This window comes from Microtus oregoni, unplaced genomic scaffold, assembly GCF_018167655.1.
Source record: "Microtus oregoni isolate MIOR12 unplaced genomic scaffold, Mior012 000043F_ref0000047, whole genome shotgun sequence".
Classification (NCBI taxonomy): Eukaryota; Metazoa; Chordata; class Mammalia; order Rodentia; family Cricetidae; genus Microtus; species Microtus oregoni.
Window position 1 is genome coordinate 9,042,736 of NW_024543210.1, and position 25,037 is coordinate 9,067,772.

Here is a 25,037-nt window from a genome sequence, read left to right on the forward strand (position 1 = left end):
GCTCAGTGAATGAGCTGTAGTCTTTTCCTTATCAGGAGATATGGTCACTTTATCTTGGCCATGGGATCTGCTCAGAAAGTGAGATTACTGATTCCAAGACTTTTCCTGTCTGCATTAAGCACGTCAGTGATTCCACCTCCCCCATGGCGACTCTGTAAATTTCTTGTCTCCCTCTGCTTCCTACAGCAGCACCCGGGGTAATCAAAGTCTCAAAACTTCCTTCTGTGGAGGGTGGGAAGGAGCAGGCTCCATTCCCTCTACAGGAGCAGAGCCCATGGTTCCTCCTCCATCTTCCATAGACAGGAAGACCCAGACTGAAAAACAGATTTTTATGGACCCCAGAAATGTTCCCTGATCCTATTCCAGTGACACAGGATCAACTCCTTACCCTACCAACCCAAGATCCAGGTCATCACCAGGACCACACCGCCTGGCAAAAGCTCCTCCTCTGTTCTCAGAGAGAAAGAATTATGGGAATTACCTATAGAGCTGAAGGCAGCTACCCGAGTTTGTGAGAGCTTGGTCCTGATGATCTGTTTACTGCCTACCTGCTGTGTTGTTCTTCCCACTGCAGAGTGATGTCTATTTATGCCCACCAGAGTCTCCTCCCTCTTCTTAGGAAGTGCTGGCCCAGACAAATTCCTCTCTGTGCTCAGTCTGGAATGTACTGATGGGATGATTTCTGGTATTGCGCATTGAGAAGCTTCCCTAGCAGAACCACTTTCTGACCACTAGCCTAGTGTGTTGATTACAGCTTTCTATTTCTGTAATTGTTTCATAGTCTGTGTGGAACTGGGGAAAAGTCAGAGTTAGCAAGGCAGGGCAGAAGCCCCACTTTTCAATAGGTAGGGCTGCAACTAACTTTTAATGCAGACTTCTTAAGTAACTTCAAAAAGAGTAGAAATCTATTTCAATGCTCTGTGATTTCTCAATAAAAACTCATACATTAATAAACAGATGTCTCTATGCTAACAGGACTCCACCTCCATCTGTGTAACCAGCCTGTCTGGTATCAATGGGAATAATCTAAATAGATGCTCACTCTGCCCTCCTTGGCATCAGACTTCTGAAGGGAAGCTGCCTTGTCTGGCACTGAAGGGAAACCCCTGACAGGATTCTGTGTCTGCAGAACCTGGATGACTGATCTGAATTCCAGTACTGGAGAGAGATGGGAACATTGCAGGGTCAGAGACTAATTACCTTCTTTTGGGTAAGTGCTGTTTCTCTGCAACAGAGAAGTTTGCCTCCCTATGTGTCAGAAGTCAACCCTGTGACAATAGACTTCGATTACTTACAGACAAAGAGCTTCAATCCAAAACCTAAGATTGCCAGCAGATAGCAACTTCACTCCATAGAGAAGCTGCCCTGCCTTGATGCACCTGCCTCTCTGAGGTTCCCACCCCTGCACTCAAAGTTGTCTTTGTGTGGTTAAGCTATAAAGTCTTTGTGAAATTACTTCAACACTGGAAGGAATTTGGGTAACCAAAATCAGTGTTCTCAGATCATTTTCATTGTAAATGGCTCCAGAAGAAAGTTTCTCTTAGTCCCTTAAGATGAGAGCTGTGTTTTTTGTAGCAACAGTGGGATGAAGGACTCAACAGACAGGGCTTAGGTCCAAAGCTGCTGTCCCCAGAATGGAGGAGCTGGTCCTAACAGAAGGATTTTGGTTGAGTCAACAGAAGCCTCAAGGCAGGGCTTTGTGTATCAGAGAAACTGATCACCCATGATATATTTCTGTTTATGAGGAGCCACCCTAACCTTCCCCCAAATGTCAGCCACCTCAGGAAAAGCACCTATCCCACCTTCAGTCAGGCTCAATTAGCTCAACGTTGCCTGTTGGCTGTAACATAAAATCTGTTTCCTTTTCTGCTTCTCTCTGCCCCTAATCCCTAGAGAGAGAGACATAGCTTTTTGCAGGTTCATCTTCACTAAATCTTTTTTTCTCGTGGAGTTGTCTGCTTTGATGAACTTACTCTTTCTTGTCTTACGTTTGGTTCAGAAACCAGGGAGAATAAACTGGGCCCCATTCAAGGGGACCTATCTGCCTCAACTGAACTGGTTTGATTTGTATACCCCTCAGTGCGGATCACCTCCTTCTGCTGACTCTTTCCCCAACTTGAAGTTTTAGAGTTTGCATTTCCAGCTGTTTCTCTCCTCCACTGTGCTGGCTAGCTTCATGCCATCTTGACACAAACTATAGTCATCTTGCTTCCATCCTCAAACCTCTTGCCCACTGCACACTTACAGATCTGGTCAAGCTCCACCACCTTATTTTATACTACCATGTAGCTTGGTAGCACTACAAGATTGACAGATGCTCTCAATGGCCATTCGATGACAAATTTATTATCAAATCATATTGACCTTTACAAATTATGTCATTTCACAAGCAAGTCCTTTGAGAAACCTTTTGCTCATGCCTTTGTTCCCCTCCATTCTTATTCCTCCCTCTGTGCCTGATTCCATACTCAACATATTATAAAAGCCATGGCTTCTCCCAAGACTAATCAGTACCTAGAGTGGTCCCTGTGTGGATCCTGATAGTGTCTTTAAACTTCGCTCTGAAGCATCACAAGCCAGGCCTACATGCTCAGCACTGCTTTCAAAATTCCTGTCTTCCATGCTCCCACAGAACATCCCACTGAACTCCCAACACTCAATTGATTTTCTAGCACAATGTTCCACGATCCTTCGGCAATCCTTTCTAAAACCTAGTAGGTCTGTCACAGCAATACCCACTACACTGGTGCCATCTTGTCTTACTTCAGGATTTCTGCTGCTGGAATGAAACACAATGACCAAAAAGCCATTTCGGCAGAAAATGGTTTATTTGTCTTTTACTTCCACAAGGCATTCCATCGTGGAAGGAAGTTAAGACAGGAACTGAAATAGCAAAAGATCATGAGTCCAGGAGCTAATGCAGAGGCCTTTTAGTGTTGGTGCTTTCTGGCTTACTTCTACCTTCCTTGGTTTGCTTTGTTATAGGAACTCCATGCCAAAGATGGAATCGTCCGCAATGGTCTGAGCCCTCTCCCATCACTAGATAATTAAGAAAAAGCCTTCCAATCAGATCTTATGGAAGCATGTTCTCTGTAAAGGGTTCCTTCTTGCAGATAACACTCATTGTTTGTCCAGGTATCATGCCAGCTCAGGGGCCATGAACAATGTGATCACAGTGTCAGAGATGTAGTTACTCATGGGTTTGACTACATGGACTGCCAGTTGGCAAGAATGACCTTGTAATGTCTATTACTGAGTGCCAGATCTGCCAGAAGCAGAGACCAACAATGAGCTCCAGGTAGGGTGTTATTTTCTTGGAATCTAGACAAAAATCTGGAGGCAGGGTGGATATATTGGGCCTCTTTTTCTATAAACTGGACAATGCCTTTTCCTTATTGGAGTAGATAATTATTCTGGTTATGGATTTGCTTTTCCTGATGCAATGCTTCTGCGAAAACCATCATCCATAGACTCACCTAAGGTATTATCCATGGTTATGTTATTTCACACAGTATTGTGTCTGACCTAAGAACTCACATTATACTAAGAAAATTGCAACAGGGTGCCCCACATCAAGAATTCACTGGCTTTAAGATGCTCCCTACCATTATGAAGCAGCTGTCCTGATAGAGATGGAATGGCTTTCTGGAAACACAGTTACTTTGCCAATTATTTGGCAGCATTCTGGAGGGCTGGGGCAGGGTTTTCCAGAAGGTGGTATATGCTTTGGACCATTGTCCAATACATAGCATGGCTTCTTCTTTAGCCAGGATCCACAAGTCCAGTAGTTAAGAGGTGTAAAGGTTACGTTTCCTCTCATTCACATCTCTAGTGACATACTATGAAGATATCTGATTATTATCCCTTATCTTATTTCCTATTGGCCTAGAAACTAGTTCTAGAGATTGGGTTACTCAGCCAGTAAGTAAAACATTCCTCTGAATTGAAAGCTCAGATTTGCCCTTGCTGTTTGGGATTCTGATGGCTTTTATCCAACAGTTTAATAATGGAATAACTGTGTTTGGTGGAGCAATTGTTCCTGATTACCAAACTGAATTTGATTGCTTGTCCACAGCTGAGGGGAGAAAGATTATGTCTGGAGGTCATGTGATCATTTAGGACATCTCTTTGTGTGACCACATCCTTAGATTAATGGTGGGAAATTTCAAAAGAACAACCAGACAGGATGACAAAGGGCATGAAGGCCTGGATCATGTCTGCAGGAAAGAGTGAAAACCTGGTGAGGTGTTCACTGAGTGCACAGGGAATTCAGAGGGAGCAAAGGAGGACCACAGTTACCAATGCCAGCAAAGTTGGCTGTAGAAATGAGGGTTATTATTGACGCAGGGGTTTCTGTTCTTTTCTGATAAAGAATGTGTTTGTACAAATTTGTGTTTTCTTTCCTAAATTTATTCATCATATAGTGTAACGGCAATTAAGAGAATATCAGTGGGTATAATATTCAAGGAACCTGACACTTTCTGTCCACAGGACCCTGTGCATACAGTCATACAGTTAGTCACTGTCCTGAACAATCCAAATACAGCACAGCCAATCAGAGCATGGGATAGCCATCATACACGTAGAGATCCAAATACAAACTTAATCCCGGCTCTCAGGAGGACCCCTCACCACTTGGGAAGTTCTAGTTTCCCTTGGGATTCGTGATTTTGGCCATAAAGAGTGAAGTCTGAGTATCTGTGTCAGAGATAATCATCAGGAATGGCCTGTTGAAATACACTTTCAAAGGATCCCTAATTAGAGCCGATCTTTTCTTCAACATTCCTGTGGCAGCTGCTGCTTCTGTGCCTGTCTCAGTCACCTCCAGCACAGCCTTGTGGACCACCTGTAGGAGAAAGACGTCACTCACTGGAGACCAGGGAGGGCAGCAGAGGAGATTCCTGGAGCATCCACTGCTGGCCTCAGCTGCTCGTGAACTTGTTCCTATCATGAGCTCTGCCCCTGGTGTCAACCAATCTCTGCTCAGGGTGTGAGATGAGGCAAACTCTGGGTCTGCTCAGTCTCTGAGAATCTCTGCTGCTCTCAAACCAAGTACACACTGAGGATGGGGGGAGCTAACACCAGTCTTTACTCCACTTACTCAGGAGACTCAGAGGGAGCAGCCATGGTGATCTCAGGCGGTGCAGACTTCAGCATCCTTCCTGCTTCAGGCTTCTTGAGGCATAAAATTGCAATGCACATGGCATGGCTTCTCTTTTCCAGAGTGTCATGGCCTGCTGCTACAGATATGAGCCTCGGGCTCTGAGTGGGTACCAGACGGAACACTAGGCATTGCCAGGTTGTGCATCTGTGGAGGTAGTGTGTCTTCCTAGGGCTCCTCCTCTCCAATCCTTATGCTATTCATCACAAATGCTATACATCTTTTGTTATTTCCTTTACTCCTATTATTCTGTGTGATAATTAGTAAGTTCTGGGTAGCTCTGAGGTGAAGAAGTTGAGATTGGAAGTAGTTCACCCTGCAGTGGATTGTGGGTGGCATCCGCACTACAGCACAGGTTAGTACCTACGGTGGTCTATAACCAAGCAACGGCTCTGCCCTGCCCTCGACTCCTGAGTGAGGCTTTCCTCAGGGCATAGAGGAGGGACTGGCTGCATCGTATATCCCAGGCGTATCTGAGTTGTAACCTAGGATGAGGGAATCTCAGAGACTCAGGCTTTCTCTCACGTTTGTCCTCTCTCATACACCTGGCCTCACCATCCACATCCAGGCACCAATGACAGTCACACAGTGTGTCTGCGCTTACCTGAGAGACGCTCAGTTCCCTAGACCCTGTGATCCCAGACAGGTCAGCCTGTGTGGAGAAGACTTCCCTGATGCCCAGCTGTGGAAGGATGTCCTGCAGGCCGTAGTCAGTGGAGATGGAGAACTTGGGCAGGGAGAGCTCCTCGATCTTTCTGCAAAGCAAAGGGAGAAATGCAATGGTCACTGAAGTGTTTGTTCTTCTCAAACCACTTTGTACCTTGTGCAGCTCTCCACTCATGGCCCCCTTTCCGAAGAGAAGCCCTCTTTCCATCTGTGTGTTCATCACATGATTTTGTTTTCCTATTGCATTAATTCTCCATCCTGCTGGAGAGTCAACGAGGCTTTGTATCAACTTTTCTTTACCAGAAATGCTTCTCTTCCAGATCACAAAATGCAGTCCTTGCCCTGGCGTGTGGTCCTCAGACTTCATTTGATTACCCTCCAATTTAAGATTGCACACCTCATCTGACTCTAACATTCCTTTTCCTTGGATCCTCCGCTACTTAATCTCAATGTGTCTCATCTTTTAACAAGTCAAACAATGTTCAGTTCCTTTCCATCTCCCCACTCTCTCTTCTTCAATTACAAGATGAGTCCACAGGGTAAGAAATCTTGTGTTTTAGTCTCTGACATACTCTCTGGCCTTAAATCAGAACACAGCACATAGTAGGTCTACAAGTCATCCTTGCACACTGGTGAATGAATGAGTGATGAGGGGATGTGATGGCTGCACAGGGCAGAGCTGATTCTCAGAGCTGATCTCCTCTCACCCTCACTCCCTCTGCCCTCCCACACCCATGCAGGATTCCGTGTAATTACAGCCTGGGAGACAAAGGAATCCTCAGTTCCTGCTCTAGCTGATGTCATCTTGTGAACAACAAAAATGACAGAAAACGCAGTCCCCACACTACAGAGTCAGCAGAGGTAAATCCACTCCCATTCTGCCGGTCTCTGCAGACTCTCAACCCATTACACTGGGTGCTAGTGAGGTTCTGAGGTACAGGGACACTGGCCTCAGGCTGACAGTTGGATAGTGATTCAGGCCAGCTCTGGTTACAGAGGACACATACCTGGAACTCAGAGAGTCCCTCCACTTTCTCAGGGTCTCTGGCTGCAGGCTGGCTTCCACCTGCTGCATCTTGCCTTGGTCAGGGAGGATGAACAGGGCGCTGGTATTGCCTGTGTACATCAGCTCCACCACAGTACAGGACAGCTCCTTATCCCGGAAGTAGGGTGTGGTCAGAAACTTAACTTTCATCATGGGTACCTCCACAGTCTTCTCATTGTCCAAGTAGAAGTCAGACACAAATGTTAAATTAGGGTCAAAGGGTTTCCCCCATTTCCCTAAATGTGGAGCAGGACATCAATTGTAACATCAGCAGAGAGACCCCACCTCCACCCCATTTCTGCCCAGTTTCTCAGTCTCGACAGTCTTCCACAATCCATCTGTCACAACACTTAGTTCCCTTCTGTTTACATAATCTAGGTTAGAAAAAACATTGGCAGATGCAGAACTGTGAGTGAGACGTGATCTGGAGGCTTGGAAAGGAACTAAAACCAAAGCTTCCCTACTTGAGGGAGCTGAGAAACAGTCAGGCATCTGAGGCTGGGGTGTGTACCACAGACTTAGAGGAAGGTGCTGAGACTGGGGTCTGGGAGTGTTTGGGAACCCTTCTTCCTCAGGGGGAACTTTGTCTAGAAGGAAGTCCCTTGTGGACAGGTTTTAGGTGAAACAGGCAAGGGAGACTGTGTTCTCCTACACCATGGTCTCAGGGTGGTGCTCGTCAGTGTGAAACACCTTAGTGGGAGTCAATGTCCAGGTCCTTGGGTGGGTTTAGATGCAAGCCTGTGACATCTGCAATTTCCCACAGCTGGATTATCAGTTGCCCATTGTTAATTGATGACGACATGGCTAATGAGGCCTCTACTCTTCCATGATCTATGTTCTCCTCGATGAATCAAAATGATCCTGCTCAGACTTGTCCCACCTCCCAAGTGCATGTGCCCATCTGCAATACATCCTTGGGGACTTGGTACCTGGACAGTTTCTTTGGGTCAGGATCCAGCAGATAAACACACATCTCCAGTCACAGGCAAGCTGCCATTGTACTTGGGTCTTTGGCCAGCAGAGGGAGCCACACCCCGCAGTATCACCCTTCAGACCATTCCTCTGTTTCCTCTCTCTGCAGAGCACAACAGCTCTGTACATTCATTCCATCCTGTCCTCTGTCCTACCTTCCACTGTCCTCGGCCAACTGGTTTTCTATCTATGGTCTCCTATCCCACCATGGTGATAATGGACTGAACCTCTGAACTGTAGTGAGTATCCCTAGTGAAATGCTTTCATTTATAAGAGTTGCCATGTCATGGGGTCTCCTTACAGCAGTAGAACACTGACCACGGCTCTGAACTACATTGGAACCATGACTTCGGCATACTCAGTTAGGACTGCACATGTGACCCGTGCATTCTGATAGTCAGTAAGTTTTGGTCACAGTCAAATTCAGCTCTCTTAGACTGGGAGCTCAGGGTTTCTGTGGAGTCCGAACAAGGAACCACATGTATATAAAAAAGATCCCAAAGAAGAAGTAAGGCCTTTTAATAATAATAAGTTAGGCACCCCTGTCTCCAGGGCCATGAGTCCCTCCTTTCCAGGTGTCAGTGTATGGACACAAGGTGCCCAGGTAATACCCTTTCCAACAACCCATGAATCAGTGCCAATCCTACCTTTAAAGTAGATGTAATTCACCACCACTATTACCGTGTCCTCATCCAGGCCTGAGATCAGTTCCTCGATCTTCCCCTGGGTCTGATTCCTCACATATTCATTGATGAGCTTTTTGGCCTCATGAGGCTGCTGGAAGTTGACACTTGGGGCCTCAGCCTGGTACAGCGCCCTTATCTTCTCCTTGAACTCTGCCAGGATCTGCATTTGCTTTTCAACAAAAATGGTGCTGCCTATGCTGATCTGCAGCTCCTCATTTGGCTGGCCGAGCATGAGGAGGAGCTGCCCAAAGCCCCGGTGGATGTCTGCCTCAGGGGTCTCTGTGAGATTGAACTTGAGACCTTCTAGAATCTCTTGCAGGGTGTTGTTGTTTGCTCCCAGGGACAGGACGGCCAAGGCAGTTGAGACGCTGAGTGGGGAGAAGACGATGTTTTCATCTGGATTCTTCAAAGTCAGCTCCTTGTAGAGGCTGAAGGCAAAGTCAGTGTTGGTGGATGTCAGTGCTAGATTGTGCTCTCTTGTCCCGTTACTTTGGTTTTCCTGGATTGCACTGCTCCTTCCCAAGGTGCCATCTGGTTGGCATAGGATAGCAGCGGAGTTTCCAGCCATCACTCTAGTCTCCTGGTTGAAAAAAGAAGATACTTTTACCTGGGATTTCCACGTGATTCCCTGACCACCTCCTAGTCCTCCCACCTGGCCTGCGCTGTGTCCCTTTGCTGCCTTTGTGACTGTGCATGGGAGGAGCCCTTGCCCCTCCGATGGCAGTGCCACATTCTCTGCTCCTTTTCCCTACAGCAAGAGGTGCTGTTGATGTAACTAGTTTTCCTCATGGATAACCAAGGCCCAGAGAGATGAAGGATTGGCCAGGGTAACAGGGTAAGCAAGAGAAGAGCTGGGGATGGGCTCAAGGCTTGTGTAATGTGAATGTCACCTCTTCTCTTCTGGCTTGGCTTAAGGGCTCATTAGAAAGCAGGGGACCTCTTCCTCTTCACTTGTTCTCCCTACCCATCACTAATTTCTAGTAAGGACTCAGGGAACAATACTTAGTCCAGCTATATAGCAGGAAACCGACCACAACCTCAAACAGACATGTCTTAGATGTTTCACGACCCTGTATTGAATTTTAGTGTAAGTATTTGGGAGTGTTTGGGGTTAACTGAGCACAGCACTGGAGAGTTTTGTGCAGAACCAGAAGTATGGGGAGAGGGGGGGTCTTACAGTCCTGCCAGAATCCACATTGTGCTTTGTATCTCAATAAAAAGGTCTCCTGATAGGAAGAAAAATGAATGGTTCCTGAGTCTTTGCTACCTGGACCAGATTTAATTTTGGCTATCAAGATGGATGTTTGGTGTCAAGAAATGGGTGGAGCTCCTGGCAGTCTGGTCACTGACCCCTGTACATTATAGTAAAAGAGCAGCTTATAATGGGCATGTGGGTATTTGTAGTGAATGTCCAGAAGGCCATCTCCTGCCTATGTCTCTGGCCTGGGGACACAGGCATTATAAAGACTACGTTTGAAGGTTTATTATCATGGTAAACACTCCACCCACCTTTAGCCTCTGTCTACTTGGTAGATGACTTCAGAGGAGACAGTAGATGCTAGAGGAATGGGAAAATCAGAGGGAAGAACAGAGGAGAGAGGGCAGAGTGGGGACAAAATGAAGGAGTGGGAAAGAGAAGGAAGAGGAGGCAGGAGGAGATGAGGAGGAAGGGGATCAGATGAAGAATCCAAGGGGCAGATGTAGGGGAGAGAAGACTGACAATCCAGAAGGAGAGGAGAGTAAGCAGTTGATGGAGGTGTTGGAGCAGAGCCACATGTCCCCAGGGATGTAACATGCTTGCAGAGGGACGGGCACTTCAGCTGTGCTTACCTCGTGTTACCTGTCAGATTGATGCAATTATTTCTTAGTAAACATTCAACAATATTTTATGTCAAAATTAACTCTACAGAAAATATGCTAGTCTGTTTGTGTGGCCGACTTGGCTCAGTGGCTTAGCTGTATTAGGAGAGAGTGAGGTCCCTTTTCTTGGCCATGGGATCTTCTGGGGAAGTGAGGTTTCTGACCCCAAGATTTTCTAGTCTGCCGCAAGCATGGCAGTGATTCTACCTCCCCTATAGGGACTCTGTGAATTTCCTGTCTCCCTCTGCTTCTTATAGAAGCACTCAGGCTAGTCAAGGTCTCAAAACTTCCTCCCTGTGGAGGGTGGGAAGGAGCAGGCTCCATTCTCTCTCCAGGAGCAGAGCCCATGGTTCCTCCTCCATCTTCTATGGACAGGAAGACCCAGACTGAAAAACATATTTTTATTCACCCCAGAAATTTTCCCTGATCCTAGTCCAGTACCACAGGATCAACTCCTCTCTTATCCAACCCAAGACTCCAGGGAATCACCAGTACCACACAGACCTGGAAAGCCTTCTATGTCCTCTGAGAGCAAGATTCTTGGGAATCACCTGCAGAGCTGATGTCTGCTGCCAGTGTCTTTGATTGCTGAGGCCTGATGTTCCCCGTTGCTACTGCCTGGTTTGTTTTTCTGTCCACTGCACACTGGTGCCTACTTATCCCCACCCGGGACTCCTCCCTCTCTTTAGGAAATGCTGACACAATCAAGCTGTGCTCTGTGCTCTGTCTGGTAATGGACTGATGGATGCTTTCTAGTAATGTGCATTTAGAAGCTCTCCCTAGAGACAACCATTTCCTGACACAGAGCCTGGCAGGCTGAACTGAATTTCAGTACTGGCGAGAGATGGAAGCATTGCAGGACCTGAGGCTAATTACCTTCTTCTGGGCTAAGTGCTGCCTCTCTATAACAGCCATGTTTGCATTCTTCCATGTGAGAACTCAACCTTGTGACTATAGAGTCTTTTACCTTACAGACATCTAGCTTTAGTCCGTAGCTAAGAATGCCAGCAGACAGCATCTTTGTTGTAATAAGAGCGGCGGGGCTGCTTCCCCAGCACCCCGGCTGCCTGGCTAGCTTATGCCCCGAAATAACAACACACAAACTGTATTCATTTAAACACTACTTGGCCCATTTCTATCTAGCCTCTTCTAGGCTAATTCTTACATATTAATTTAGCCCATTTCTAATCATCTGTGTAGCACCGGTCTTACCGGGAAGATTCTAGCCTACGTCCATCCTGGGTCGGAGCTTCATCGCGTGTGTCCACCTGGGAGCGCGGAGCATGGCGTCTCTCTGAGCTCACTTCCTCTTCCTCTCAGCATTCTGTTCTGTTTACTCCTCCCACCTATGTTTTAACCTATCAGGGCCAAGCAGTTTCTTTATTGCTTAACCAATGAAATCAACAGATTAATATATGACACTCCCACATCACATCTTGGTCCCATAAAGAAACTTCTCCTTCTTGATGCACCAGTGTCTCTGCATCTCCACCCCTGCATTTAAACTTGCCTATACTGTGACTTTCTTTGTTTTATAGAGTTTTCATGAACTATTTCCTGGTGGAACATGGAATTTGGGGTAACGGGAATCTGTGTTTCAGATCACTGTCAGTCAAATGGCTCTAATAAAGTCTCTATTATTCCCGTTATGCAGTGGTGTCTGCCTCAACGGTAGGATTAGAGACTCATCAGGCATGGGTTAATTTCAAAGCTTCTGTCCCCAAAATGGAGGTGCTGGTCCTAACAAGGATTTTAGCTGGCTAACCAAAGGCTAAAAGTTCTGTGCCCCACAGAAGCAGATCACCGATCGTGCACTTCTGCTTGCCAGGAGTCACCCTAATCTTCCCACAAATGCCAACTACCTTACCAAGGGCACCCATCCCTCTGCCAGCCCAGACAGTCTGAATCAGCTCAGAGATCACAACCCTGATATCATATTAAAATTTGTTTTCTTTTATGTCATTTTGCTTCTTTTCTCTGCCACCCCAGAAGAAATGACAGCCTTGATAGTTTAATCTCCAATAAATCTTTGTTCTCGCCACACTGTTTCTGTTGCCAAGGAGAGACTCCTTTGTGTCTTTGAAGGGGCCTTATCCTCCCTAACTGATCTAAAGTGCAGATTTTTGATATTCTTGTGTGCCAATCATTTGATTCTGCTGGCCCTGGCCCACTTTATTCCCCTGCTGTAGTGATATTTCATTTGTATTTTAATAACTTAAGCTTCCTGAAGAACAGAGAGTAAAGCAGCCCCATAGGTCAGCTGTACAGACCAGGCAGTGGTGACACACACCTGTAATCCCAACAGCCACACTAGTTTGAAATAGAAGTCAGGCAGTTGTGGTGCATGCCTTTAATCCCAGTCCTAGGGAAGAATATAAGATGTGGGGAGACAGCTCTTTTACACAGTCTCAGGCTGAGATTCCTGGATGCTGTATGACCATTTCAGATTGGGGTAGAGGTAAGAGCCAATGTCTGACCTTTTTGCTTTCTGACCTTCAGCTTGAACCCCAATATTTGCCTCTGGATTTTGATTAATTGTACTATACCTGCCAAGTAGTCAAGTCTGAGTTTGGAGTCTGCCTCTCCAGCTTTTTCTCTCAGTCAGTGTCTTTGCTGGGTTTACAGCAACATTACACAATCTATGGTCATCTGAGAGGAGGGCTCCTCAGTTGAGACAATGACTCCATAGTGGAGGCCGAGGACCAGCCTGCAATTTCTTAATTAGTTATGGAAGGGGAGGGGAATGCCCATGGTGGTTGGTGTGATCTTTTGGTTGGTGGTCCCGTGTTCTGTATGAAAGCAGGCTGAGCAAACCTGTTAGCCAATAGGAAGCACCCTCCGTGGCCTCAACATCAGATCCTGACTTCAGAATGCTGCCCTGTTTGGGTTCCTTTCCTAATTTCTTGTAATGATAAAAACTGCTGTGCAAATTTAAGACAGAGAAATTCTCTCCTCCCCAACTTCCATTTCAGCCTTGGCGTTTCTTTCATCGCAGCAGTGGAAGACCGACCTAAGACATCCACTAACTGCCTACTCCTTTGTCCATCTCTTCTTTCTGCAGAGACCTTTTAGAATTTCCTCTTTTGTGTCTCTCTCATTGCATGACCCAGCCTGCTGTCTATCTGTATTTTTCCTGTTGTGGAGCCTGTTGAACAAAAGTCCTGCTGTTGTATCAGGTAGCTTCCCTATGCACCCCTGGCCATCCCATCCTCTGTAAAGGGATGCCTGTCCACTGACATGCTGAGTATCATTCTGACAAGTCTCTTTCCCTTTGAAGACACCCTCAGATAGAGAATCTGTTGCTCCATCACTGACTGCATCCCTCCCTGTGCCTTTGTTCCTGTGCTATTGGAATCCTCCTGCTGGGATACTTTTAGGCCCTTCTGTAAGTCTCTCCCACTTCCTCCTCACTTTGAGGTTCTTTACTGCTGCCTTTTCATGGCTACTTTTCTTCCTGCTGTCTCTGTCTCTGTCACTTTATCAATCAAGAGCCTTTTCCATTCCAAACTTGACTCCTCAATTTGCTTCTATCCTTAAGTCTGTTTTCCACCTCCCACTTACAGATCTGATTAAGCCCCACCATCTTACATTTTATTGTAATATGTCCTGAATGTGATTTAAGTCTAATGCTCTCAGTGACCAGTAGATGTCATATTCGATACCAGATTCTCACTGATCTAGACAAATTCTGCCAATGATCAGTTCTGAGAACTTCTATGTTCAGACCTGTTCTATTTTGGACTCAGTTTTTTCTTCTCCTTCTGTGCCTCTTGGCAAAGTCCAAACCTCCTCCAAAAATTCATTAGAGCCTGGAGCCCTCACTTCCTCTACTTTCAGCTTTGAAATATAGGTCATAGCATTTCTATGGGTACTCAGGGAGTCTTTAAAGTTACCTTACAAACATCACATGCCAGTCTGCCATCCTCTATATTGTTCTTAGCATTCTTTTCTAACAACTTCCCACAGCACATCCCACAGAGCTCCCAACACTCTGTGTTTTTTCCAGATCAAATTCTGAGATCAAAGTCATGAAAGCTTCAAAGATCCAACCCAGACAAGATGATAAAGGAGTGAAGGCCTGTGTCACTTCCCCAGGGAAGAGCAAAGACTGGGGAGGTGCTTGCTGAGCATGCAGGAAATACTGAATATAGTAGAGGAAATTAGGTATAAATACCAGGAAACATTGCCACCTATTATAAAATTAATAATGCATCTGTGGTCTCATGAATGATCGTTATGTCATGTTTGGTGCAATCATTATCTCGCTAAATATATAATACATTTGCAAATTTACCTGGGATAGTTAAGCCATGTAACACATACCTAAGACCTGGCTACTGCTTTCAATTGGAAATCAACTATGATTTAGGGAGATGTGATTGTGTGTCACGTTAACATTTGGTGGACTTAAGGTAGCTGTAATTGATTGTCAATTTTATTTCTTCTGTAATCAGCTAAAGCCCAAGGATCCAGGTGCACCTGGGAGAAATATTTCTTTCTATCTTTTTTGTTTGTTTGTTTTTAGTCAGGGTTTCTCTGTGTAGCCTTAGTTTTCCTGAAACTCACTCTGTAGACCAAACACTCAGAGATCTGCATGTGACAGCAGCACCTGGTGAAGAACTTCGTTTTAATTAAATAATTTTAACTGGAAAGGAGCACTTCTACTCTGAAAATTATGAGATGGGAATATCCATCTTTAATCTATATTATATTCATCTATATTTATATAGACTGCTAAAAGTCTATATAAAGGATATAGCAGAAGAATTCTTGCTTCCCTTTCCTTCTTCTTCTCACACCCACTACCAAGTCCACCCCTTAAGTGGCATCAGAGTGTCCTTTTTCAAGATTCTAGCACAGACTGATGACCAGGTGGGACATTTAGGCCTGTATACTGAAAAATTATTGGAGTTTTGGACCTTCTATTGGTAGACAACCATTGTTTGACTAATTGGACCACAGCATTTAAGATATTGCAAAAAAATATCCTTTCTTTATATATCTATATAATCCTTATATAACTTTGGTTACTCTCAGAATCCTGACATATGAAAATTAATCATTCATTCACTGAATATGTTCAGTGATAAATGGGTATGTAATAGTTCCAGGTAATTTAGCTCTGGTAAGGAACATTTCAACTCTCATAATCATGAGGTTTTGATCAACGAGACAAGTATACACTTCATGCTGCCCTCACGCTTCAGTGAGAGCATCAGTTATCACTGTCAACTCTGGACAGAGTGTGTGCAGCACACAGGGAGGGTGACACAGAGGTGCGCTATGAAGAGAAAGGTGCACCTTTCCCTCCTCCCCACTCAAGAGGCTCAGGAGTTTGAATCCTTGTGCTCCAGTTGGTGAAGCTGCTTTGGGAGACTAGGCTAACTATAAGTAAATAAGTCAGTTAGAGGTATTTCACTGACTGATTTCTGATCAAGATGTCTGTTTCCTGGTCCTTCAGCTGGGACATGTTGACATATAACTGTCACCACAGATCAAAACCTAACTTTCCACAATGCCTGTCCTGTCAAGAAATCAAGATCCCAATAAATCATTCTACCTTCAAGTTGCTTCAGTTGGGTACTGGGACTCACCAACAAGGACATCAGCTAACATAACCAGGCTGTCCTCATACTCTTTGATTCAGCCACTCCAGTGCTGGGAATACATGTGTGTATAGCCTCAGCTGTGGCAGTCTTTTCCAGGTCCCCCCAAAACCCTCTTCCACCTGATCTCTCTCCTTCCTTCTCCTCTTTCTTCCTCTGTCTTTTCTTCTGCTTACCCCTTCTCCTTCTTCGTCTTTTGCTTCTCCTCTTTTCTGTCTCTCTCTATCTCTCTTCGCTTCATCACTGAAGTTGAGTATAAGCTGCCCTTTGAGTAGGTCCAAAGAGATTTCCCTTCAAATGTCATGAGAGACCAGGGCGTTACCTCAGTGGTAGGCGGCTTTCCCAGCAAGCACATGATGCTGGGACTTTTTGCACCAAGGTTATAGCAACAAAGGAACAAAGAAACTGGTCATGAGAGTGAACCTGGACATGGAACCTTGAGCATGTGCCAAATCTTCATCCAACAGTGTGACTCATGAGTGCCTAGAGGAAGAACCACCTTGACCCTCATGGGATATTTCATATTTATGTTTCAAGGTGTGCATTTGGGGACAATTTATTCTGTATTAGTAGATTTGGGGAAAGACCAGTCTCCCTCTTTGTCCTCAGAACCAAGGAAGAAAGCAAGGGCAGACAGGTCAGAAGACAGCATGCAGGCTCACCCTGAAATAACTAAGGTAAATCCTTCGTTCTCTGACTCCATCCTGTGTTTGCTCACATAGTTCTCAGCCTCCTGTGTCCACCTGCACCCATGACTGTCTTCACATGTATTTGAGATTTCCATGGACTTGTCATGGTCCAAAGGATTCAACCAGAATAAGTAAGGGAAACCAAAACACATAAAGATGTTATAGACCTACATTAACTGTTATGCTAGGACTGAGATAAATACTGTGTTCTGCCAGGAAGGAACATTTCAGATTACTCTGACCTGCATCTAGCATGAATGTAAATTATGTTCATTGTGGTTATTACCTTCCAACATGCTGTGCTTCTGAGCTTGGGCTCTTACAGATTTTCACAGGCATAAGCCCTCTTTTTGTGGGATCTCTAATAAAAGTGCTTAAAAAATTAATTGGCTTAATAGTATTGTTGTTAATAAGTGTCTTGTGTTGATCATTTTAACACCACAGCAGTCTCTTACAGTGGATTCTTCCCTAGGCATTAGCCCTTTCTTGCCCTTTGCTCTCTGTCCCCACAGACACAATGATGGCCACCGCTGTTGCTCTGTCCTTCATGCCTCAGACCTTGTTACATCCTTACCAGCATCTGCTGAAGTAGGCACCATTGTTGACTGCCAACACTGCAGGATCACAGGATCAGAGACCAGTTAATGCTGAGCCAAGCCAAGTGATCTCACTGGTTGGATAATGTCCCAAGCCCTCATCCTCTTGATAGTGTCTTTGATGCACACAGATTGACTTGCTTCAGGCACAAAGTAAAGAAGCCAGCAGACCCTGGCCTGAAGTCTCTGAAGCTGTGATTCAATCCACACCTTTGCTTCCCTCAGTGGGTTTCCTCAGATGTGCTGTCCCAGTGATAAAAGGCTAACTGACACCCACTCTATATACTGTCTGCTCAGTGTTCCTCAGTAACAACAGAAAACACATGGAGGCAGCCAGCTGGATGGCAGCTCAGCATCCTCTCTGAAGGCTCTGGGGTTGGGCTGTGATCTGCAAATCAGACAGTTCACAGTGGCTGCCCCCTGGAAACCTTCACATCAGGTGGGTCACCCTGAGACACTTTGCTCTGAGTTTAGTTTGGATCACAGGTGTCTGAGATCACTACTGTAAACATGCCCCTATGGTACCTTTGTATCTGTGTCCTAGACTCAGACTTCCTCCCCAGTATTAGGTCCCAGCTAACAGGCAAAATTAGATGTACTCAGCACCAGGCTCCTTAGATACCAGGGCTGAAGCCAAGAGGGATGGAGGGATGCAGCTTAGGCATTCCAGTACCCATCAAGTACATGAGGAAGCCACCTCAGGGCCTAGAATGACTGTTGGACATGGTGGAATTGCTGCGACATGACTGATGTCAATACCTGGGTCCCTTCTTATTACTCCATGGTTCCAATGGTTTGATACCTTGGTTCTCAATTGGGAACCAATTCTGTGTGTGATCCCAGGCTGTAATTTTCTGTAACTACATGTCTACCTGCTCAATGTCTGTTCTTAGGAGGTTGAGACTCATGTATGTTTCAAATTGTACATCCAACTTTCCCTCTCTGTTCAAGCCTCCAGCAGTGTTTCAGGGATCACAGGTTCTCCATGGACACCAGGCGCCCCAACTTAATGAACCTTGCTCTCCTTTGTCCTCTATCTAGGCACAAAACCAGCTCATCACTTCTGAATCACCCACTCTCCTCTCCAGATGTGGCATGGTGTTCCTTATAACTCTCCTTAGTGACAATGGCTACATCTTCCCAGAACAGTTTCTGTCCTATAGCCACAAAAAGTTAAGATGCTCCCAAAACAGGGACAGTGATTTACCCCTCCAGAGCTCCCCTCTTGTTTTGATCCCTTTAAAGATCCTCTCAGGGCCAGTCTCTTTGACATCTGTTGACTGTTTTTTCTTTTGCTAAACATCCAGGATTCTTAGAAATGCCCCTATTGCTCTATGCCCTGCAAAATCTTTTTTTCTGGTCAACTGAACACCTGCTTATCCTCTTCTGACCTCAGGACAGAGGTCACCTGATCCATAGATTGATTCGCGTTCTGTCTGTGATGCATCCAGAGCCTTGTTTTATTATCCACCTGCCCAGCACCATGGTGAGACCTTGGCACCCTACCCCAGCTTTTGGAAGTCTGTTCCTGTGAAAGTGGGAATCGTGGAATAACATCCCGCCAAGCACTATGTCTAGCTGTGACGTCATAAGAAGATGACTAAGCTTCTCTGTTTCTCAATTTCCTCCTTTATAAAAGAAACTGATAATAACATGTAGGTTAGACTTTCATCACCAAAGTCACAGACTGTAATGACAATTTCTACTAATCTGTTGTCACTAGAGCCACACCTCTGCCAGTTGAAGCTGAGTGAACACAGCCTGGTCACTTATGAGCAGTTATACATTTATTGCATTTTGTGAAAGTCCTGCATTTTGGGTAAGGAAGGGGTGGCATCCATTGTTTGTTGTTGGCCAGCGGGAAACCTAGGAAAAGGCTCCTCTGCCCCCAGTAGGTAGAGGAGATGAAAGGAGCTGAACTGACCAATTGACTCCATGCAGAAGAAGGTTCTCCACAACAGTGCCAGATGTGGGCAGGCCCAGGAGCCCCTGAAGGGACACTGGGTGGCAGAGCTGGGTGAGGAAATGTTTGAGGCAGGAACTGGGCACACACTGGCTTCAGATGCTGGAAACACAGAGAAGACAGCAGGTTCCCTTCTCAGTTCTGAGCCTGAGGACCACAGAATGAGTCTATACCTTGAATTATCCCACGAAGCCTGTGGAAGCTTAAAGCAGATATAACCATAGCACAGGTAGGGGCTGAGCCTTCCTGCCAGGGCCCAGGCTTTGTGTAGAGGCTCATACAAGAGAGGCAGCAGGGAGGAGCCACAGAGTCAGAGTTCAGTCTAAGAAATATGATATAGTGCAGCCAAGATTATGGGGAGTCTGACACTGTCTGTCCACAGGCCCTGTGCATGGTGGAGTCATACAGTTAGTCACTGTCACTCTCCACTCAGGCACACACAGCCAATCAGAGAATGGAGGCCAAAATGCATATAGAGACCCATATTCAGACTCAGTCCCTGGCTCCCAGGAGGAAGCCTCATCACTTGGGAAGTTCTAGTTTTCCTTGGGATTTGTGACTTTGGCCAAAAAAAGTGAACTTTGGGTATTTCTATCTGAGATAATCATCAGGAATGGCCTGTTGAAATTCACTTTCAACATATTCATTATTGGAACCATTTTTGTTTTAACCACCACTCCCGTGGCAGCCGCTGCTTCTGTGCCTGTCTCAACCACGTCCAGCACAGCCTTACGGACCACCTGTAGGAGAAAGACATCACGCACTAGAGACCAGGAAGTGCAGGAGAGGAGATTCCTGGAGCAAGCATTGACTGCTGGCCTCAGACACTGGTGAGCGTTTGTTCCTGCCATGAGCTCTAACCCTGTGTTTCCAAGTCTCTGCTCAGGGTGTGAGATGACACACGTCCTGGATCTCTGAGAATCTCTGCAGCCCTGAATCCCAGTAAGCACTGCAGGATGGGTATAGGCACTGCCTGTCCTTACTCCACAGACAGCTTCTCATGAGATTCACTGGGAATATCTAGTGTGCTGTTAGCCAGTGCAGTGTTAGCATCCCTCCTGCTCCAGAGACTTTGGGACACACAGCAGTAGTAATCATAGCCTGGCTTCTCTTTCCCAGACTGCCATACCCCAGATCAGAGCCCGGGAATCTGAGTGGGCACTGGAGAGAAAACTAGGCATTGCTAGGATGTGCATCTGGAATGCAGTGTGAATTCCTAAGTCATCTTCACACCTTTTCTTAAGTTTTTTTTTTTTTTTAATACAACTGCTTCCAGTCCTTGGTATTTCCTTTACTGATATGGTTCTGTGTGCTAATCAGGAAGTTCTGGGCCAGCTATGCAGTGAAGAAGCTGAGACTGGAAGTGGTTTGTCCTGCAGTGGATTGTGGGTGGCATCTGCTCAACAGCACTGGTTGGTGCAAGTGATGGTCTAAGACCAAGCACAAGCTCCTTCCCAACAATGATTCTCGGCAAAATTTGTTCAGGGGGCTGAGCAGGGATTGACTACTTGGCATCCAGCATAATATATGTATCTAGGCTGCAATCTGACCTCCCATGATGAGGGAATTTCAGAAATGTAGACGTTCTCACACATTTGCCGTCTTCAATACACTTGGCCTGCATCACTCGCATTCAGGCACCAATGGGAACCACCCAGTGTGTCTTGCCTTACCCGAGAGACGATCAGGTCCTTAGTCCCTGTGATCCCAGACAGGTCAGCCTGTGTGGAGAAGAATTCCCTGATGCCCAGCTGTGGAAGGATACCCTCCAAGTTGTAGTCAGTAGAGATGGAGAATTTGGGCAGGGAGAGCTCGATCATCCTGAGAATGGAGAGAGAAATGTTCCCCCTCAAACCACACTCTAGTGAGGCCACATGTATGCACTGTCCTCTCAGCAGGAAAAGCTCTCTTTCCATTCGTGCCTACACGACATAATTTTGTTTTTCCTGTTGCATTAATTTTCCAACGATGCTGGAAAGGTAGTGAAGGACGCTTAAAAGAAATCCCACAATAGCTCAGAACTGAGAATAATAGATGGTTAAATATTTAGAGGAAGACTCACAAATCAATATCCTCTGCTGGAGCGGAGAACACCAGCTGAATCCAGCAGCCAAAATAGAAGCCAGATGCACACTTTACATTGGCATAAATAGTATAAGAGGCCACGCCCCAGTGGGCAGATAACTTAAGGGCTACTGGCTCTAGGATTTCCTAAAGCAAGACAGCAAGGCATGGTACCAGCTGTTTTCTTTCCAAAAGTGCTTTCAACCCAGAACCACAAATGCAGTCCTTCCCTTGTCGTGTGGACCCACAGACCTCATCTAATGATTTACCTATTTCCATCTGCAAACCCCATCTGATCCTAGCTCTCCCCCTCTCTTCCTCAATTGTAAGATGAGCCCACATTGATAAGAAATTTTGTGCTTTAATCTCTGATATATTCTATGGATCTCAATCAGAACACGTCACACAGTAGGTCTTCAAGTCATCATTGCACTACAGGTTAATGAATTAGTAATGAGATGGGATGAGATGGCTGCACAGGGCAGAGCTGATTCTCAGAGCTGACGTCATCTCACCTTCACTCCCTCTGCCTTCTAAAACCCATTCGAATTTGTTTGTAACTACAGCCTGGTAGACACAGAAGAATCCTCAGCTCCTGCTCCTGGTGATGTCATCTTGTGAACAACAAAACAACAGTAAAATTCCCTCAACTCCCTAGTCTGCAGAGGGAAACTCACCTGCACTCCTCCTGCCCCTGCCTACTCTCCAACCATTATACAGGTATTAGTGAGATTCTGAGGTACAGGGACAATGGGCAGAGACTAGGCTGGGGAGGCATACAAGATCTGGGTCCTGCAGACACACACCTGGAACTCAGAGAGTCCCTCCACTTCCTCAGGGTCTCTGGTTTCAGGTTGGATTCCACCTGCTGCATCCTGCCTTCATCAGGGAGGATGAACAGGGCGCTGGCATTGCCTATGTACATCAGCTCTACCACGGTGCAGAACATATCCTCATCTCGGAAGTAGGGTGTGATCAGCTCCTTAATATTCATCATGGGCACCTCCACAGACCTTGTGTTGTTCAAGTGGAACATGGACTCTAAAGTATCTCGAGGTTCAAAGGGCGTCTTCCATTTTCCTAAAGATGAAAGGGGTCATCAGTAACTGAGAGACTCCAACTCTATCCTATTTCTGCTCAGCTTCTAAGTTGTGACAGCCATCAATCCATTTTCAACAATTCAGGGCGGGGGATGCTGGATTGGAAAAAAAAAAAAAAACAACACTTGTAGGTGGACAAGCTCCCAAAGGTGAGAAGAGCCTCCATGCTTGGTTTGGAAAAAGGAAACTCAAAACCAAAACCTTCCTACTTGAGTTCCTGGGCAACTCTTAGGGTTCTGGGCATGGGTAGTGTAGGGGAGACATGAGATGAAAGTGATGCCATTGCTTTTTTGGGAGAGTTGGCGACCCCCTCTTCCTCGAGAAACCATGTCTAAAGGCAATGGCTTTTGGAACAGGTTTTAGAAAAACAAGACAAAACAGACTGAATTCTCCCACACCATGAACAATCCCTGAATTCACAGATTGTGGGCTAAATGTGAGTAATATGTCTACAGCTCACACAGGGGCTATGGCCACCTCCACAATATCCTGTCCTGACTTACCTTGAATTCTTAGTTTATGTTCCCTTTACCAACTCACCCTGAAGGACTTGGTACTGAAACAACCACTTGGGCTGGGATCTAGTAGCCTAAACAAGCATCCCCAACTCACAGACAAGCAGTCTTGGTTCTAGGGTCCTGGGCTTAGAAAGACAACCCAGCCATCCTTCAGGCCATCACTCTGCTTCCACCATTCCCAGCTCACAGCAGCTTGGCCACCAACTTGTCCTCATGTCCTCTGTCCTCCTAGTCATTGAGTCTGTCCATGGCCACCTTGATTTTCTGCCCATGGTCTCACAGCCAGCCCTGGACTATCTGTAATCTAACCCAGATCCACCCCTATCTGATTACATCAGGACTTCTGTCAGGCACCAGTTCTGTGATGTCACCTTGGGCCCTGGTCTCTATCAGGCAGGGTGTTGTGGGTGTAGGCTCTGGAGGTCCCCTCACTATCCTTAGCCATTACAACTCCAGCTGTGTCTCCCAACTCCCTTGCACCCATTCTCTTCAGACTCGTTGGCCCCGACATGTGTCTTGGGGATTCTGACCTTCAGGCTGTTAGGCTAGTTAGTTTACAGAAGCAGAATTCCCGAAGCACCCATGCACTAAACATGTCTTGGCTGACATTGCCCTCTTATTAGTCTCCTGCATCCCTGCTTTCCCAGCCCAGGTCCAGCTCATTCCACAAATGTCTCAAGGGAGAGGTCCTGCAGGGAAAGGCCTGCAGGGCTCTTCAGGGCTTATGGGCCATGCTACTTTCCTCTCTTAGGTGTGGGCAGGCACACTCCTTAGGTCACGGAGTCCCCAGCACACTGGAACCCTCCCAGGAACAGACTCTCCAGCAGGGATGGACTCCTTCTACAGGAGCATATTAGAGATGCTGGAGTGGGAAGAATGAGGGACCCAGTCTCTGCAGAAGAAATCACAGCTTCTGCACACTCAGGAAGGACTGGACTCGGGATCTATTCATTCTGCTAGTGAGTAAGTTTAAGTCACAGTCAAATTCAACACTCTTAGACTGAAGACCTCAGGTCTTCTGAAGAGCATGTGCCAGGAACCACAACTATATCCAAAAATCCCTAGGGGAGAAGTAGGGGCTGTGGGTAGAGAGATATGAGTCACCCATGTCTCCAGGTTGTGAGTTTCTCCTTTTAAGGGGTCAGTGTATGGATACAAAGTTCCCAGTCAATATCTTTTCACTTCACAAGTCACCCAGTGCCCATCCTCACCTTTAAAGTAGAAGTAGTTCACCAGCACCATTACTGTGTCTTTATCCAGGTCTGAGATCAGTTCTTTAATCTTCTCCTGGGTCTGATTCCTCACGTAGTCATTGATGAGCTTTTTGGCCTCATGAGCCTGCTGGAAGTCGACACTTGAGGCCTCAGCCTGGTACAGCGCCCTTGCCTTCTCCTTGAACTCTGCCAGGATCTGCTGGTGCTTTTCAACAAACATGGCATTGCCTATGCTGATCTGCAGTTGGTCCCCTGGCTGGCTGAGCATGAGTAGGAGCTGCCCAAAGCCCCGGTGGATGTCTGCCTCAGGGGTCTCTGTGAGATTGAACTCGAGACCTTCTAGAATCTCTTGCAGAGTGTTGTTGCTTGCTCCCAGGGACAGGACGGCCAAGGCAGCTGAGATGCTGAGTGGGGAGAAGACGATGTTTTTACCTGGATCCTTCAAAGCCAGCTCCTTGTAGAGGCTGAAAGCGAAGTCAGTGTTGGTTGAGGCCAGTGCTAGACTCTCCACTTGTGTGCCATTTATTTGGCCTTCCTGCAGTTCAGCATCCTGTTGGCAGCTAAGATCAGGGCAGATCCCTGCCATCAGGAGCCCCAGAGCTACAAGTGGGACCATCATCTTCTCTGTTCTCCAGGCTGAAAAGAAAGAACTTTTGATTTTGTGAGGGTCAGATGCTGATGTGAGCATCTCTGTGTTCTCCCACAGGGCTGCAATTGGCCCTGCTCTGCAGCCCCTGCTGCCTCCTTGAAGGTGCAATGGAGGTGCTCTGGCCCTGCAGATGGCAGCGCCTTGTCATGTGCTCCCTGTTATCAGCACTGGAGGAAGTGCAGCTGCAGCAGGGAATCACCCTACAGAGAACCAAGATCCAGAGTGGGCCATGGACATCCCCAGTCACA

General features: G+C 46.3%; 2 protein-coding genes across 2 annotated transcripts; both read right to left on the bottom strand.

The window, feature by feature from the left end:
• Positions 1-4,645: 4,645 nt before the first annotated feature.
• On the bottom strand, positions 4,646-9,098 carry LOC121434343 (serine protease inhibitor A3G-like). Its single transcript, XM_041633199.1, has 4 exons — positions 8,492-9,098; positions 6,835-7,108; positions 5,766-5,916; positions 4,646-4,846 (listed from the first exon to the last, which is right to left on the bottom strand). Exons 1-4 carry the CDS (start codon positions 9,096-9,098, stop codon positions 4,646-4,648), a joined length of 1,233 nt encoding a protein of 410 aa, XP_041489133.1.
• A 10,682-nt stretch (positions 9,099-19,780) lies between these two features.
• Positions 19,781-24,756, bottom strand: LOC121434342 (serine protease inhibitor A3C-like). Its single transcript, XM_041633198.1, has 4 exons — positions 24,138-24,756; positions 22,115-22,388; positions 20,918-21,065; positions 19,781-19,984 (listed from the first exon to the last, which is right to left on the bottom strand). The coding sequence occupies exons 1-4, from the start codon at positions 24,754-24,756 to the stop codon at positions 19,781-19,783; spliced, it is 1,245 nt and encodes a 414-aa protein (XP_041489132.1).
• Positions 24,757-25,037: the final 281 nt, after the last annotated feature.

Coding starts and splice junctions, on each gene's coding strand:
- LOC121434342 (XM_041633198.1), bottom strand. CDS start 24,756: ATGGTCCCACTTGTAGCTCTGGGGCTCCTGATGGCAGGGATCTGCCCT. Junction 21,066..22,114: donor AGGGACTCTCTGAGTTCCAG/GTGTGTGTCTGC, acceptor CTCCATTCTCAG/GATGATCGAGCTCTCCCTGC. Junction 19,985..20,917: donor AGGACCTGATCGTCTCTCGG/GTAAGGCAAGAC, acceptor TTTCTCCTACAG/GTGGTCCGTAAGGCTGTGCT.
- LOC121434343 (XM_041633199.1), bottom strand. CDS start 9,098: ATGGCTGGAAACTCCGCTGCTATCCTATGCCAACCAGATGGCACCTTG. Junction 7,109..8,491: donor GAATTACATCTACTTTAAAG/GTAGGATTGGCA, acceptor CTCCACATTTAG/GGAAATGGGGGAAACCCTTT. Junction 4,847..5,765: donor GGGAACTGAGCGTCTCTCAG/GTAAGCGCAGAC, acceptor TTTCTCCTACAG/GTGGTCCACAAGGCTGTGCT.